This window comes from Hirundo rustica, chromosome W (genome assembly GCF_015227805.2).
Source record: "Hirundo rustica isolate bHirRus1 chromosome W, bHirRus1.pri.v3, whole genome shotgun sequence".
In the NCBI taxonomy this organism is placed as follows: domain Eukaryota; kingdom Metazoa; phylum Chordata; class Aves; order Passeriformes; family Hirundinidae; genus Hirundo; species Hirundo rustica.
This window is the reverse complement of record NC_053487.1, coordinates 15,706,767-15,725,071: the sequence shown is the minus strand read 5'-3', so window position 1 is coordinate 15,725,071 and position 18,305 is coordinate 15,706,767. Positions and strand designations below refer to the sequence as shown.

General features: G+C 42.4%; 1 protein-coding gene across 6 annotated transcripts in view; it reads left to right on the top strand.

Annotated features, from left to right (window-relative positions):
• DIAPH2 (diaphanous related formin 2) overlaps window positions 1-18,305 on the top strand; it is a 297,380-nt gene that overhangs the window by 51,012 nt on the left and 228,063 nt on the right. For 4 of the 6 annotated variants that reach the window (XR_009208586.1, XM_058423886.1, XM_058423888.1 and 1 more), the window contains exon 2: window positions 5,142-5,174. The exons of the other annotated variants lie outside the window; for them this stretch is intronic. Coding sequence is in view for 3 of the 4 variants with exons in the window: in XM_058423886.1 (XP_058279869.1) it covers window positions 5,142-5,174 (33 nt within the window). In the remaining variant the exon portion in view is untranslated. The remainder of the gene's footprint in view (window positions 1-5,141; window positions 5,175-18,305) is intronic. 6 annotated transcript variants of the gene reach the window in all.

Below are 18,305 nucleotides of genomic sequence, written 5' to 3'. Positions count from 1 at the left end.
GTGTGGTTCTGCTAAGCACGCTTTGCAGGAAAGCAACTTGGCTGTTTCCAAAGTCTAATTTGCAAAAGTTTTAACAGCAAACTGTTGATAGTTTAAACTGAGGAATGTAAAAGCTGTAGAGCATTCTGAGGAGATGTGTTTTCCTGTAATGGAAGTCGTGCTGTCTCTAATGAAAAGCATGCTGCACTGTCACAAGGCACTTTTTCAAGGTGCTCAAAGCAAAACCTGTCTTGCAGAATCCCCAGATATCAGGACAGGACCCAGACCCTGGCTGTAGCAGGGGCTGCATGGAGAACTCTGCAATTGTGTAGCAGGGTTATGAACCCTGCTGGTCCTGGGCTGCTGGAGTGGCAGCTTATCTGATATGGTTGGTGTGGAGACTTGATGGGAAATGTTTGCATTTCAGCTGTGGCTCTGTAAAATGCCAGAACTTCCTTAATTTGCCTCTGCACTGGCAGATGTTTCTGCAGTTGTCTAACCTGATCTGACTGTCCTGCTGCCACCCTTGCCCTATGTCTCACACCCAGCAATTGTGTTGGCTTAGACTGACATGGCACTGCAGCTTTTGGAAAAAGCTTATCATTTTCTTCTGTTTTTTAAAGTTTACTTATCAAATGAGCACCAAGAAACCTGTTTTTGCCCACTCAGGGACGGCAGTTGTCGGGGGCTCCTTTTCCCTGGAGTTTAAATTCCCCGGCATTCAGGTGGTTTTAGAGTTCTGGCCCTCTGCAAAGCTCTGTGCCAAACGCAGGAAAAGACGGAGTCTTCAAGGTTACATGCTTCGTTTATTAGTTCTTATCTTACAATTTTCTCAGTGTCCAAAAGATGTTTGCCACGGCTTGGACATCTGGTGACTCCCCCTGTCTCTGGGCTGTCCTTATCTTTTATACTAATTTCTACATATTCTTTATTTACTATTTATTACCAATGTCTATCACTATTACTAAAAAGGTCATCTTTACTCTGACCCAATCCTCACTAACTACTTTGTGCCAACGTCACTGCAGAAATGGAGTGAGGGAACAAGAAGGAAGAAGAAGGAGACAACGCCCTAAATTCTCCATCTTGCCCCATTCACTCCAATGCCAAAAATCCCAAACCCACTGTTTTTTCACCCTGTGATATACTAAACTACTATTTTTCACACTCTTGTGGCCTGCAATGCTTCCTGCAGTGCAAGAAGCCTCTCCCATGGACTGAAATCAAATCCAGTGTCTCTCTGAGCTCTGGGCTCTGGGCTGGGGTCCCAGACCCCCCTGCCCAGGTCCCTGACCCTCCAGGGCAGCCAAAGGAATGCCCTGGACTCCAACAGAAACCGTTGTCTGAAACAAACTTTTCAAAACAGTGATGGCAGTTTGAGCTTCAAATTATATATATATATATATATATATATATATATATATATAAAAAGTTAGTTCAGATGTCTTCCTCAGCTCCTTTTGTATCTTCAGTTACAAAGCTGATTAAATTGACTGTTTGTTTACAGTGATTTTTTTTTTCAATTTCTGAATTAATTTTCTTCTTTGAAAAACCTCAGCCCCTGGCATTTGTGAGGGGAATGTCTGATACGATTCCCATGCCTCTGGCATGTGTTCCCTCCCCTTCTGTTTGGGAGCAGTGCTGCGGCATCTCCTAGCAGGCAATTAAAGAATTGGTGCCCTCTGCTGTTAATGAATTACCAGCCTGGGTGACCCTCTGGCTTTATTTAGCATGAGGAATTGTCAGACTTATTTCTGGAGCAGAATTATTTCTGGAGCATTGCTCATTTGTGGATGGTCATTCTCCTGGGGGAAAAAGTGGAGAAACTGGGCAAAGCTGGCAGCTTCCCTCTGGGAGGTGGTGCCATCCTGCACTGGGGCATCCCTGACTCAAGGATGACAACAGTTCTCCACCTGCATAATGCATATTCAAGGGGTTTGTGAAGCAAGCAGCTGCTAGGTAAACAAGATTTTTTTTCCATATGGTGTCATATAGACCAAATGGAAATGTACAACAATAGTAACAAAACTATTGGTATTGCTCAATTCAAGTGTTTTTGAGAAAGCAGATGGATTACAAGTCATTTCAAGGTTTTCTGAAAGCATGGTGAATGCTCCTTGAAGTGTGAAAAATATTATGTTAAAGCAAACAGTAATAAAAATTAGTAAAAATATAATTCACAAAATGTCAGGTATACTTCATCATAGGTAAAGATCTTGAAAGGCCTAAATGAGTGTGTAGTGCTGGTTTCTGCACATCAGCTTTTATGACTTGGGTATCTTTCACTATTTCCTAGGTGCCTTTTTAGATTTAATTGCAAAACTGAATATGTTAACAGATGGTTAAATTGTCTAATGGGAATATTATTCATTCTCTGAACTGAAGAACAGAAGTTGTAGGAGTGAATTCTATTTTGTGACTAAGACCTAGATTCAAGATGCAGACAACTTTTTGTACTTCAGATATTAATCGGTTTTGTGTTTGTCCCTTTAAACTCCCTTGGTTCAGGTGCTCATATGGGAAGTTATTCCTTTCCTGCTTGTATGCAAATTAAAAAGCTCTTGCCCTTGAGTGGAGCTTTACCATGGCTTTTGCAGGTGTTGAAGTCGAGGTAAATTTTAGAAAACAACAATATCAGTTCAGTTAAAAAAAACAAACAACAAAGCATGCAAGTTAAGAGAAGGTCAAGTTTCTGATTGTTACCCCTAGAAAATGAGCTTTGCTGGGAGCAGTGGGAGCTGCTTCCTGAGCTTGCAGCCTGTGTGCAGACATGGGTATCCTAGCACACCATGATTTGCCTGGGCACTGGAGTGAAAATTGTTGTGAAGTTTAGAAGTTATCCAGCTGATCATTGTTCATTCTGCCCGAGGTGATCTGGGAGTTACTGCTGGTTTGATTTTTATGGTGAGAGTGAGATTCCTGAGCATAACAATTCAGAACATGGCAAAGTAATACTTAAATATAATCAACTCATGTAAATGCACCTCAGTTTACAACTTGGGGCCAGCTTAAGTAATTTGGAAGGTTTTATTAAAATACAAGTTAGAAAACGGTATAAAAAAGTAGACTTGCTGTGAGTTTTGTATTAAAAGTTGATGCAATCACCTCAAATAATTTAGTTCTGTGAATGTGACTTGCTGCTGTAGCCTGCATTGTTTGCATGAGGAAGCAGTGCTTTCTGCATCAAGAAATGAAGTGATCTATGAATATCTTTCTACTGTTTTCATGTGCAAGATTTCAGTTGCTCTGAATATTAACTCAGCTGAGACCTTTTGAGATAAAAGAATTGTCTGGTGCAGTTGCATTAGTACATGCTATTATTTTTGTGTGCTTTACTGTCATGATCTGTCTGTACTTATGAAAGTAGCCAGATATACAGAGTAAACTAAGACTGGGAAGAGTGAATAGAAAATTATATTAACTATTGATAGACTGGAAAGCCTGTGTTTGAAAGGGAGAAGCTCTATCACTTAAATATTCTAAGTAAAGAACTATGTCCATCAGTAAGAAAGTTCTTTGGTATAGATGCTGAAGAAATTTTGTTTGTGTTGATATTATAACTAGGGGAGAGAGATTATCTACAGCTGTCTTAAATTGTATATGTATTTATACATATAAATGTTCATTTGATATCTCTTATCTGCAAATGTTTCCTCAGAGATTTTAGGGAAGCCTTTTCTCGGGCTGCTCCTGCAAACAAGGACTCAGTGTCTATAACAAGCTAGGAAGGTGTAGATTTTTCTGTCTTGTGTTGCTCTGGCTGTCTCATAGATGGATGAAAGAATAATGCTAGAGGACTACAGAATCTGCAATATCTTAAATTTCCTTCTAGGGAGGTAAACTACTTTTGGGTTATGTTCTGAAATCAGCCTGGAAGTGCAATTTCTTTGTTAGTACAAGAGGTTGTCAAAATTGTATGAGGATCTGCAGGTACAGAACTGCCTTGACTTTGCCTCCAGCTACTTGCAATGTCTCTCTTACCTGTTAAATGTGCTGCTTATCTCGCATGGCTGCTGGCAGCAGTGGAGCTTGTGCTCCAGATGGATGTCTGGGAAGAGTGCTTGAGTGCTTGCGGGGTCTGAAAAAATGGTGTGCTATCTTGTTTTAGTATTCTGTATTTTGCCCAGAGGAGTTTGAGTGACAAATGCAATATAAGTGTAGAGATGGGGTAGATGATCCTGTTCCAGCTTCTGACAGAGATTGACAGTACTTAAATGAGAAGGGGAAAAAAAGTTCTCATACAAGCAGCTCCTAAAATGCATATGGAGTTTCAGAACTTCTTGCTTTTTTTTTTCCCCTTGTCTTTCTATCTCAGCCATCAAGTTTTTCTTGCTTTTGTACTTCTGATTGGCTACATAATCCTGCTGGGTGGTAATGAGCAAGTGGCTGTGTGGAGACTGACCTGTGAGCCAGGGTCAGTCCTCTCCACTGTCCCACATACTTCTGAATGCTTCTCAAATTCTGTCCCCCCATGAGTTCTAAATCTTAACTCCTATTCGTGACACTGCTTTGTGTCATTTGAGCAAAGTTCACAAACCAAATGCTTCCTTGATAATGATTGTTGATATTGGTGTGCGATACGGGTGGCTTTTTTGGCCACAAATAAAAATGTAATGTTAGTGATTATCATCAGCAGGATTTTCCTGCTTAGGAAGAAGTGACGGGACAGAAGGGAGGGAGAGTGGTTTGTGCATCATCAGTTCACTGACTTCAGCCAGTTCATCTCCAGACAGGCATGGCTCAGTGTCCAGGAGCAGTTGGCAGAAGGCTGCACAAGTTTGGGTACAGGGAAGTGCCTGGGCAGAGCTGACAGTGCCCTGTGTCTCTGCTGATGCACTCGGGAGTCCAGGAGTCCATGTTTGTTTTGGAAACCCTTCTGAGAGACATGGCTGGTCTTTTGTGCAATACTGGGGGTGCTGCAGCACTGCAGGCTTCAGGTTCATCAATTACATACTCAGAGGATAAGGTGCAATAGGATGCAAGCTTGCTTTTTCACAGAAAAGGCAGGAGATTCCATGTCCATTCGTCTGCAGTTTTTTTAGAACACTAAGTGACATTTCAAATGCTTTTTAATGTTCAAATACATGAAATAGACTTCTTTATTCTGAAGCAGTAGGTAACACTCTTTTTTTCTTTGATTTGTGTGTTTTGTTTTTTAATAGAATATTCAAATAAAAACTTTGGCAGATGATGTGGTAAGGTCTTTGTAGCATCTTAATTTGCAATAGTAACTCCACACTGCATGCTACTTTACTCAATGTTGTGGACAAAATAACATTCTTACAAGGATATTAAGCATTAGATTTCAGAAAATCGAGTGACTATTCCTAAAGATCTTAATTTCTGACTTGAGTTGAAGAAGATTAATAATGATTTCTATTTGGAGAAACTTCCTTAAGCACATTTTAAATACTTTAGTAATACTGTGGCTGTGTTAAAACTGTTACTCAACATTTGAAGTGTTATTTCTCTTGACCTTCTCTTTACCAGTAAATGATCTGCAGTGGTTCTTCAAAGTTGGTTGCCACATGATTCAAGTGGAACAATTTTGGGTAATAAATGTGTACTGAATGCCAAAGAACGAGTTTGTATTCAGTAGCACTAACTTAATAAAGCTGAATACTTTGAAACTGGTTCCAAAGTATTTTTTTCAGAAACTTATATCAAAATTGATTTCATTAAAATTACAGCCTTGTATTTTATATATATATATATAAATAAAGCCCAACTGGTTCTTTAGTTAATGATTGTCTGCACATCTGAAATGAGGAAATGGTGCCTGGTAATCGCATAGAAGATTCCTTTGTGTCTTTCAAGTGATCTCACCAGTGCAATCTCCTTGAACAAATTTGTTGTTGTAGTGGCTTTAATTTAATAAAACCGGGCGGAAACACCAATTAATGTAGGGGTTTTAGTGTTAATATTTTTGTGGGAGGGAGAGATTAGGAAAAAAATAAACAAAGCAGGCTTAAGCTTAAAAATGAACAAAAAAATGTTTTATTAACACACACTACAAGAATAGAAAAAAAAGAAAGCTGGAAAAAAAACTAAAACAGAATGAAACTTTAAAAACACACTTCTTTCCCTTACAAACTATTAACTTTTTTATTGAACAACATAGAAAGACACAACTTAGGATTTTCAGTCAGTTTCACTACTTAGACATAACTACACATTATTTTAGGAGAAGAGTCCTTCTAAGATCTTTCATGAAGACGTTTGCTCACACACACATCTGCTGCCGCCCGGAGTTTTCGCAGACTGTGATGTTCTATCTGCAGAGCTTCTCAGTGTATCTGGGGTATTATTTACGAATACTTCTTCTTATCTAAATTTATCTTTGTCTCAAAGGGCTGAGACCTCCTTTTTGACCCAGGAGCGGGGGTTTCAAAGTTCCCAAATAAATTTCTATTACACCAGTCCTTAATTTTGATTAGAATAGCATTCTACCCAAATAATACTAAGAATGCTGCAAAGAACAGTTCATTCCTTCATAATTTACTTTAGAAGAGTCCGGTTAAAAATGTCCACTTCTTCAATCCTATTCCAATATTATTAGTTCTTTCACTTCTCATCTGACTTCATGCAGTGTCTGTTCCATGTACCTTCTGTTTTCTTCTTTCTTCTTTCTCTCAAGGAAGAATTGTGCTTTAAAAGTTCTGTATTGCTAAGAAAGGGTTAAAATTTTTGCCCGGCCTTGGAAAGCCATGTGCACACGTGGAGCTGGTAGAAGAAACCGGCAAATGTCCTTTTTTCCACCCCTCGGTCTCATTTAAGGCAGTCTAGCTCAAAGTTGTTATGGAGCTGCAGGCTTGCTTTCTCCGCTGCCAGCGGTGATTAAGCTGGGCCATGTTTTGGCCCCTTCTGCCGTGGTCTGAGCACATGGCCCTGCACCGCTAAGCTGCAGCTGCCCCTCTCCCCTGCCCGCAAGCAAGGGAAAGGGGCTCAGCCGGCCTAAGCCTTCCCCGTGCTTCAAATAGATGACAGTGTGGTGAAATTGGATCTTACATGACTTTTTGTGACTCTTGAATGGTCAACATAAAACTGCATTTGGCTAAATTTGGATACTGCCTTTCAGGCAGTGTCATATCCTTGGCCTTTTCACCAGGCTATGGACTAATTTTAGTTTCCAAAAATGTAATTTAAACTATTCTAGTAAGGTAGAAAATAGATTAAAGTAATATTCTTGCTTTGTCAAAGACATTAACAGTATCCTTGTAGGTATTGTGCTTCTGTCCACAAATATAAAAATATCTAAGGAAGAAGAACCCCCCCCAAAAAAAAAAAAAAACCAACAAAAAAAAACCCTCAAAAGAAATTCAAAGGGAGTGAAGCTTGTCTAGGGAAACTTTCCTTCAGAAATTTAAGGTATTCTTGTAGGATCTCAAAAATAACAACAAAAACAATCAACAACAAAAACTAATTAAAAAAACCCCAAACAGAAAAATAAGCTTTCTTCCCCATACTCCACAGCTCTTGTTCTAGTGTCTCCACTCTGGACTTGCTAATCTAAAATGAATCAAAAGTTTTGCAAACAAAGTACTCCATCAGACATTTCACACCTCAGAGAGGTCATTTAATTGTAGCCAATATAAATTTTGGTTTACATGTTTTGGTGGAGATGACAGTAACTGCTCTGAATGATCCTGGTAACGCTACACAGGCTGCTGTTAGATGGAAGCACATCTTCATAAGGCTGTTGAGTGCCTGAAAAAAATACAGGGGTATTTGTAGATGCAAAATTCTTTGAGGAAAATTGCTATATGCATTATGTTCTCTAAATGAACATATATGTGTGTATATATATATAAAAATAAAGACAGCTATTAAATAAAAAAAAAAATTGGACTCTATTCAGTATGCTATAAATACAATAAAAATGGCCTTATAAGGAAGGTGCTGGTTATTTCCAATATTAACCCAGTAACTGTGCATGCTTACAGCTCAGAAGGTGGGGATTAGTGTCAGCCCTAACCAGAGAATGCCCTGGCAGTGTCTGATGCTTCCACCAACGTCTGGCCGTGTGTTTAACCATGGGTGGCTGCTTCTGTGTGAGCAATCCATCACCTGGCTTTCTAAAGCTTGGCACTAATTCCAGGAGTTCCTACTCAGAAACTCATCAAGGAGTTATCAACTATGCTTGAAGCATTAATTCCTCTACAAACTTTACTTTAGCAGAATTTTTTATAAGCCTGATTAACTTGTATCTTCTTCACAATGCTGCCTTTTTCAGTTGTCCTCCAAAGACTTATAGCTCTTCAGGTGAAGGAGCATTGGACATTCATTACTTTTGTGGTACCATATTTATTCACTATCAGGATAATTAGAGAGTAATGGGAGAAGATGAGCTGAAGATTTTGAAGTGCTAAGAGTTTAACCTAGCTGGTGCAATTTTGGATCAGTGAGTGTGATATGTGACCTAAAGTTAATTCATGTTAGGTACTGTGATATGTAATTAATTCACGTTAAATATGGTGATATGTAATATAAAGTTAATCTGCGTTCGGTCGGATTTAAGCTCTGTAGAACCTAAAAGTGTGTTTAGGGTTAAAAAAAAAAGCTAAACTGTAAGAAGAAGACACGAGGATTGAAAGACAAGGAGGGTCCCTGCGGGGAAAAGCCTCAGGACAACCAACAAAACTAAAAGAATGGGAAAAATAGGGAGATAGGCCGTGTCTCCCCTGGAGATGGACCTGCTAATGACCGAGTGATTAAGAGAAGATTGATATCTTATCTGTTCCGGCCCGATTTAACATTTCCAAACCTTCTCCGGACCCGGCAATCATGGCATTGTTCTACTCCGAGAACCTATTCAACCGACCTGGGACCTGAACATGAATACCTAATGAAGCTACCACGAAGGAAGAGCGCTACGGTCGCCGTCCACTCTCAGCGAAAGACTGTATAAAAATCAGCGGCTCTGGGCACACTTTGTGAACAGAGTGGATACGGAGCAATAGAGTCCATTTCTGTGTTCACCCAGTGCCGAAACCCCGGGGTTCAACGCTGTTCCTTTTAATTGTGGCTGTTAGAGACTGAATTTAAGTCTCGAAATAAAATTCTAAAATTTTAATTTACGGAATTGGGATTGTTCATTTATTACAATCTGGTGACCCCAACGTGATGGTCTGATTTTGGGACCCTCGGATCCCTGTCTCTGGCCAGGAGGCGCCCCGCTGATTTCAGTGGCCTGGCAGAGCCAGGAGACCTTGTGGAACCGAACAAACCACACGACAAACTTAAGCCAAAAAGCCACACTTAAAAGGAGGATAGGCGAGATCAGAGCTCTCGGGGAACTCGGGGAGGTCCAGGATACAGGGCTTCCACGGCCGCGGCAAAGGTACAACTCGTAAAACTCTACGTGCACGAAGAATCCACGCAAGAAAAGGATCGTAAGTATTGCGTGGTTGAGTGGGGGTGACCGAGCGTGTGAGTGAGACATGATTTTATCACGAAGCAAGAGGGACCCCAAAATCGCAGTTCCACTTCCCCGCGAGGGGTGTGGTCGGTCGCGGGGGAAGCGAAAGTTACGGGAGTAACAGATGCACCTCACACATAAAACCCGAAACTCGGGGAGTTCGGGGGTCGGTCACAGGAAGGCTGAAAGGGAAGGGTATGTCCTCAGGAGTTCCGGGACTGGTAAACCTTTCAGCCTAGGACCAGGGAAGGGTCCGGGAGAAAAAACAGGGAAAAAGGGAGAGCTCATCACCAGGGGAAAACCAAGGAGGGGCCGATCACCCTTAGGGTTAGTAGCCGGTGATACCATAGAATTGGGCAAAAGAAGAGGAAAGCCCAGGAGAAATCTGCGGAGAAATCCGCAAAAGGGAATAGCAAGGGACATTCCAGAGATTCCGTTTGAAAGTCCTTTGGGATGGATATTAGAACATTGGGAGGAATGCCCTGCACGGAGAAAGAAATCCAAGGAGAAAATGATACATTATTGTGTGGAGATTTGGGGAGGGGTTGAAGTACGGGATCATGTAATATGGCCCGTCTTCGGAACATTTGAGAGGTGGATTTGTAATGCTTTGGTCAGCTACATGAAAGTTAAAAAGAATAAGGAAGAGTACGAATATGCTAGAATTTGGGAAAGAACAGATACTAAACTTTTTCCAGTGAGACTTAATAATCCCGCTGGAACCTCGAGTAATAAATGGGAACCTTTAGATAATCTTCCCCCGCCATACCTCATGACACCCCCACAACCTGCACAGAACCCGGTTGCCCCTCCAGAACCCCCAGGGTCTGAGCTCCCACCTTTGCAGGGGGTCCCTGCACCACCATTGATGGCTTCAGTGCCTCCTCTGGGACTGCAGCTCCCGCAAACAGTGGTTCAGCCCCTGCCCTCTGGGCTCCCTCCCCCGCTGGAACCCACGCCAGTTCCCCAGCCTTTCTGGCAGGGTGCCCAGCCTCCCACGCCCCAAGCCCTGCTTCTCGATCCCTCATCGCCTGAATTAGAATTGGCCTCTTTCCTCAGCCCCACTCCACAGGCTCCTCAGAACCCACAAGAAGCCAGGTATACTCCACCCGCCAGGAGAACTAGGAGACAGCTAAAAAGGTTAAATGAAGTGGAGAGTGAAAATGAGGGCGAGGGAAATAACCTTTTCCCTTTACGGGAAGTGCCCACTGCTCCAGGAATTATCAGATACGTAAACGTACCAATTAACACAGGCGATGTTAGGGCTTTCAAAAAGGAAATGGGTAAACTTATGGATGATCCTTTGGGGGTATCAGAAAGACTGGATGAGTTTTTAGGCACTAGCATATACTCATATGAGGACCTTACTGCAATATTAAGGTCACTGTTTAACACCAAGGAAAGGGAAATAAGGCAAGCAGGAATAAGGGAGTGGGAACGTCGAAACCCCCAAAGCACCCCGGGGGACCAAAAATGGCCAAGCCAGGAACCCCGGTGGAACGCTCAGACAGAAGAAGACAGGAGAAGTATGACTGATATGAGGAACATAATAATCCAAGGCATCAGGGAAGCAGTGCCTAGGGGACAAAACCTGAGTAAAGTGTTTGGGGAATGTCAAGGGAAGGATGAAATCCCCACTGAATGGTTAGAAAGACTGAGAAAAAGCCTTCAGGTATACTCTGGGACAGACCCTGATTCCCCTGTGGGGGAAGTATTATTAAAAACCCAATTTGTGGCAAAATCATGGGACACTATATGGAGGAAACTAGAAAAAATTGAGGGTTGGCAGGGAAAGGGTTTGCAGGAATTGCTGAGGGAAGCCCAGAAAGTATATATGAGGAGAGATGAGGAGAAACAGAAAATGCAGGCAAAGGTGTTGGTAGCAGCAGTAAGGGAAGCCCAAAAACAGGACCGTCCTCAAGATTTAGGAAAGACAATGAAAAGGGCCCCTCCAAAAAAGCCAGCATCCCCTCAGAGGAGGACCCCTAACAACCAAGGGGAAGGACCCAAATGTTTCTATTGTAAAAAGAAGGGTCACCTGAAAAGGGATTGCAAAAAAAGAATGAGGGATGAGAGAATGTTTTAAGAAGACTAGAGGTGTTGAGGGCTTTTTATTTTAGGGTCCATAACATCTAAAGAGCCTGTGGTAAAACTTAAAATAGGACCCAAAAGGAAGGAGTTGGATTTCCTTGTGGATTTGGGGGCCGAGAAAAGTACATTTAAACAATTGCCCCCAGGGTGTAAAATAAGTAAGGATTCTATGATGGTCATAGGGGCCAAAGGGGAACCCTTTAAAGTTCCCATAGTCAAAGATGTAGAAATTGAATCTGAAAATAAGATTTGCTTAGGAGATATGCTATTAGTTGAAGAGGCTGATTATAACCTATTAGGCCGAGATCTGATGGTTGCATTAGGCATTAATTTAATAGTGAAAGATTCCAAACTGATAGTGAGTTTATATAAATTGACCCTTGAGGATGAGAGGGAAATTAACCCCAAGGTGTGGCACACTGGAAGGGAGGCAGGGAGACTGGAAATCGAAAGACCAGAGGACCCCATAAGGGTGAAACAATACCCTATCTCCCTGGAGGGGAGGCGAGGATTAAAGCCTATAATAGAGGATTTAATAGCTAAGGGGATCCTGGAACCATGCATGTCCCGACATAACACGCCTATCCTAGCAATAAGGAAAATGGATGGGAGCTATCGATTAGTTCAGGACTTAAGAGCTGTAAATGAGAGAACAAAGACACGGTTCCCCGTGGTAGCAAACCCATACACGCTTTTGAACCGGGTTTCCCCAGAGGATATATGGTATAGCATAATAGACCTAAAGGATGCTTTTTGGACTTGCCCATTAGCAGAAGGAAGTCGAGACTACTTTGCTTTTCAGTGGGAGGACCCAGACACAAATAGAAAACAGCAGCTAAGATGGGCATCTGTCATCCTGGTTTTTCTGAGTTTTTTAAAGCCTTTTGATTGTTCATAAAATGGAGTCAGACTTTTTAGCTACTGTACAATATTAGGAGCAGTTTCTGCTCTTTCTCACACATGTAACATAAACAAATCTTTTGTTTTTCATTCTCTGTCCTTTGTTTGCATATTTCTAACCTGAAAACATTTGTAACTGACAGTTGGTCTGGCCATTTGGCTGGAAGGTGAAAACTCCAAAAGCCAATCCACAGCCAGACCCACAAATGTATAAAAAGTAAGAAATAAACAGGCAGAGGGGCTCTGGGCTTGGCTCAGCCTTGAGCTCACTCGGAAGAACAACTCTGCCCTGCGAAATCTCTCGTCTCCGTGTGATTGCTTTGCGTATCCCGATCACAGGCATCCCTTCCCCAGGGATTTGTCGACTCACGTAATTTGTTTGGACAAGCCCTAGAACAACTACTGAGCCAATTTTCCCCAAGGGAGGGGACCAAGATCCTGCAATACGTAGATGACCTGCTAATTGCGGGACAAGAAGAAAAGAATGTGAAAGCTTGCACCATATAGTTGCTAAACTTTTTAGGAGAGAAGGGACTGAAAGTCTCAAAGTCTAAACTACAGTTTGCAGAGCCTGAGGTAAAGTATTTAGGACATTGGATTACAAAAGGGAAAAAAAAGATTAGACCCAGAGAGGGTGGCCAGCATAATAGAGTTACCTCCCCCAAGAAACAAAAGACAAGTGAAACAGCTGCTGGGGCTCCTCAGATATTGCTGACAGTGGATAGGGGGCTATAGTGAGAAGGTGAAGTTCTTGTATGAGAAATTAACCACGGATAAGCTGAAGTGGACTGAGCAAGACGAAAGAGAGTTAAGGCATTTAAAGGAAGCTTTAATCGCAGCTCCTGTCCTAAGCCTCCCAGATGTGAAAAAGAAGTTCCAGTTGTTCATAGATGTGAGCAACCACACAGCCCATGGAGTCTTAACACAAGATTGGGCAGGGGACAAAAAACCTGTAGGTTATATCTCTAAATTGCTAGATCCAGTAAGCAGGGGATGGCCCACAATCCTACAGGCAATTGTGGCAGTAGCCCTGCTGGTGGAAGAAGCTAAGAAATTAACCTTTGGGGCTCTGTTAGTAGTATATACTCCCCATAGTGTAAGGACTGTCTTGCAGCAAAAGGCAGATAAGTGGCTTACAGACGCTAGACTTTTAAAATACGAGGCCATACTCATCCACGCGCCTGAATTAGAACTAATGACAACCACAGCCAAAAACCCAGCCAAGTTTGTCTTTGGAGACGCTTCGGAAGGGCTCACCCACAATTGCGCTGAAATGATAGAGCTCCAAACAAAGATTAGGGCAGATTTAGAGGAAGACGAACTGGAGGAAGGGGAAAAATGGTTTGTGGATGGATCAGCCAGAGTTTTGGAAGGGAAAAGGAGGTCAGGTTATGCTGTCATAGATGGAAAAACAGGAAAAGTAGTAGAATCTGGCCCCTTGAGCGCATCCTGGTCAGCACAAGCATGTGAACTATATGCAGTCCTGCAGGCTCTAAAAGGACTAAAAGGAAAAGCAGGGACCATTTACACAGATTCAAAATATGCTTTTGGAGTGGTTCACACATTTGGAAAAATTTGGGAAGAAAGAGGATTAATAAATACCTGGGGAAAAAGTCTAGTACATGAAAATTTAATAAAACAAATTTTGGAGGCTATAAGAGAACCAAAAGCTATCACAGTAGTATATGTAAAAGGGCATCAGTTGGGAATGCAGTTCAGAACAAGAGGAAACAATCTAGCAGATCAGGAGGCAAAAAGGGCAGCGCTCCTTACCCTAAATGCTCCAGAAACCCAAGAGGGTGAAACCCAGGAATTTCCTCCCTGTCCTTCTGAAAAAGAGATAGAGGAATTCAAAATGATAGGAGGGATACTAGAAGACGGGAAGTGGAAATTACCAGATGGCAGTGAATTGATACCAAAGGACTATGCTAGAAAAATCTTAAAAAGGCTACATTTGCAGACCCACTGGGGAACCCAAGCTCTGGCTGAACAATTTTTGAAGTTCTTTGGGTGCAAAGGAATCTATGAACTAGCAAAACAGGAGGTCCAGGGATGTATGACATGTCAAAGGATAAATAGATCTAGGACCAGGCAGGTATCCCCAGGGGGACGTCCTTTGGCATACCGCCCATTCGGGAGGATCCAGGTGGATTTTACTGAGTTACCAAAAATTGGGAAGCATAGATACCTGTTAGTGATAGTGGATCAACTAACTCACTGGGTAGAAGCATTCCCTAGTCCTCGGGCCACCACTCAAGTGGTTGCTAAGAAACTACTGGAGGAAATAATACCAAGATATGGGATCGCAGACTCCATAGATTCAGATCAGGGGACGCACTTCACCTCCAAAATCATAAAACATTTGGCAAATGCCTTAGGAATCCGGTGGGAATACCATACGCCCTGGCACCCCCAGAGTTCGGGACAGGTAGAAAGGATGAATCAAACATTAAAAGCTCAATTATCAAAACTTATGCTTGAGACCAAAATGTCATGGGTGAAGTGCCTCCCCCTTGCACTTTTAAACATCAGGACTCAACCCCACTCCGGATCAGGGTTGTCCCCTTTTGAGATGCTTTTATGGAATGCCATATGAACGTGGAATGCCAGTGGGACACCCTCGGGTTGAGGATTGTCAGATACAATCTTATCTTGTGTCAATTAATAAAAATTTACAGGAACTTCGAAAGCGTGGATTAATATTACAGAGTACACCCTTAGGATTTGCCATCCATAAGATCCAACCGGGAGACAAGGTGTTAATCAAGATGTGGAGAGAAACACCGCTAACTCCTCACTGGGAGGGCCCTTTCCTCGTCCTCTTGACCACGGACGCTGCAGTCAGAACCGCGGAAAAAGGCTGGACACACTCTTCCTGAGTAAAAAAGGTTGAGCCGTGAGACAACACTCCGGAGTGGAGAATAACCTCTTCACCGGGAGACCTGAAGCTGAAAATTCACCGACAGACTCAATGACCAGCCGGTATTCGATAAGTTGTCTTCAAGTCGGGTGTACCTGTAATCCTTTCATTCATTTTATGTGTGGTTATTGTAAAGAGATTTGGGTAGCCCATTGTTTCAGAGGGATCAGACCTTGGAGCCCGTGTGAAACTTGTTTAGAGGAGGAAAGGCGGCTCACAGACCTTTTTCTATTTGTTGCCACTGAGGGAGGTATATTGGAATTAGATTCCCCAGGGTGGTTCCATTTATACACAAATGGGTTGAGGGGGAAGCTAAATACAAAAGCCGAACCTTTGGCAATTGAGTGTAGGAGGGCAGTAAAAGTACCCTGTATAGCAGACCAAATAAAATTGGCCAGGTGGGGCACTTATAAAAGGCGATATGCTAACAGGACAGACTACGGAGGCCCGGAAGAATACCCTTGCTGCCGAGAAGATGGATTACCTCGCCGCTGGTGGCAACCCAGTGGGCGGAGGCAAAGGCAGAGGGGTACACCTATGGGTAATCCTAGTAATCCTGAGCCTAGTCGTGTGCCGCACGAATGGCCTCCCCAACCCTAAGGGACAAATGAGGCAGGAAAGAAAATGCCTGAAAGAGACTCAGCAAGAGCCTACCTGGGGCCAGAATGTAGCTTTTCGGGTACATTTTAATTGCCCAGGAATTCAACAAAGAGGGCTTTGTAACCACAACGGAAGTTGGTTTAAAATATGTGAATTAAAAGAAAAGACCATATACCATGACCCAGTGGCAATGTCTAGAAAAAGGTGGGATATAAGTACCATGCCCATAATCCCCATATGTGGTAAGTGTAATAAACCAGTGTGAGTTGGGGGTAAGAAGGAATCTACCTTCGTGGCATACTTCCAGGTGAACAAACTATGTTATGACCAGAATAAATTGGGGATGTGTATGATGAACGGAAAAATCTATTGGGTAGGGAAGAATGTAAAGCTTAAGACAGCTTCCCTAAGCAATGGGCCCATCATCCTTGATCTGTTAAACGAAAATGATGAAAGAGTTTGCTTGAAGTTAGAAGGAACCTTCTGCTTCTCCAAAAATGAGGAGGGGATGGACCCAGAGAGCAAAATACAGAAAGTGGCCCAGGAATTAAAGAGACAGGAGACAGAAGCAAAAAGAAAGAGGATGGAGCAAGAAAGGATGAGGTCACTCAGCGAACAATACGAGCAATTAGAAAGGCAATATAGTGATTGGGGTTTGCCAGCCTCCAGTAAGAATCTTTTTATAGAATTGATGCAGGAAATTGCCACTGAATTGGGACTGTCAAACTGTTGGATTTGCAGGGGACTGAAATCAGCTGAGAAATGGCCCTGGAAAGGTGAGAGTTTGGCTCCAGAACAATTTCTAAAATGGGACAATCAAATAATAAAAACCATGTCACGACCTGAGGGGTGGACCTTGGACCAAAGAATAATAGGGACCATATGCATTAGTAGAGAAGGGAATAAGTATACCGAGATAGTGGGATATACCCCTTGTATATCCACTCTGGCTGTCAATTCTAATAATAAGACTAAGGTCTGGCAGCCTGAGCCACCTGCAGGATACTGGAGCAGAAAGAAAGAAAAAGAATGTGACTGGATTAATGAAATTGAGCTATGTTGGAATAAACTTGCTGGAGCCAACCCTTACCAATCGTTAGGGAACTTAAAAGAGTTTTGGGAAATGCCAGAAAGCACAGAAATTAAATGGAAAGCCCCAAGTGGAATCTATTGGATATGTGGGAAAAAGGCCTATAGTGAGCTACCCTGCAGGTGGAAAGGATCCTGCACTCTGGGGATGATCAGACCCTCCTTTTTTCACGCTACCCCGATCAGAAAGCAATCTACTAGGTGCTCCGTTATATGAAACCCTAAACAGGCAAAAAAGGGAGATAAAAAGAGAACTCCCAAATGCAGGGGGAAACCAGAAATGGGGAAGCGAGGAATGGCCGGGAAATTCAACTAATCAGAATGTTGCATAGAGATAAATGACTATGGAGAAACCATCAGAGGCCTAGCAGCTGAAATAAAGAAGGCTGCATGTGTACCAGTTCAGAAATGGAACTCGATCCTCCAAGCCTCCTGGTGGGATCAATTGTTTGCGACTGGGGCTTGGTGGAAGAAAGTGGGGTTCTTCATTCTATGTTCAGTAGCAGGAGTTATCTTCCTACCATGCCTGATACCATGTTTCATTCAACTCATACACATGGTAGTACAAGGAATGCAAATCGCAGCATTACCCACAGATCCCGAATTAGCCTCAGGGGGCTTTGACAAGAACAGTAAATTATCAAAAATCATGAAATTAAATGAGGAAAGAAGCAGGGCAGCAGAAGTTCTGGCAAGATTCGAGGCCCGGGTACAGGAAGGAGAAGAATGTAAGACATATTGGGATGAACCCGAAGAAGAGTGGGATGACTATAAAGATGATGTTTAAAGTATAAGAGGTCTTTTTGTGTTTGGTAAAATTCTTGTTAAGAGGCTTTTTTGTCAAAGAAAAAAAAGGAAATAACAGGAACACCAATTAAATGTGTTTATATAGAAGGGGAGGGACTGTCATATGTGACCTAAAGTTAATTCATGTTAGGTATTGTGATATGCAATTAATTCACGTTAAATATGGTGATATGTAATATAAAGTTAATCTGCGTTCGGTCGGATTTAAGCTCTGTAGAACCTAAAAGTGTGTTTAGGGTTAAAAAAAAAGCTAAACTGTAAGAAGAGGACACAGGATTGAAAGACAAGGAGGGTCCCTGCGGGGAAAAGCCTCAGGACAACCAACAAAACTAAAAGAATGGGAAAAATAGGGAGATAGGCCGTGTCTCCCCTGGAGATGGACCTGCTAATGACCGAGTGATTAAGAGAAGATTGATATCTTATCTGTTCCGGCCCGATTTAACATTTCCAAACCTTCTCCGGACCCGGCAATCATGGCATTGTTCTACTCCGAGAACCTAT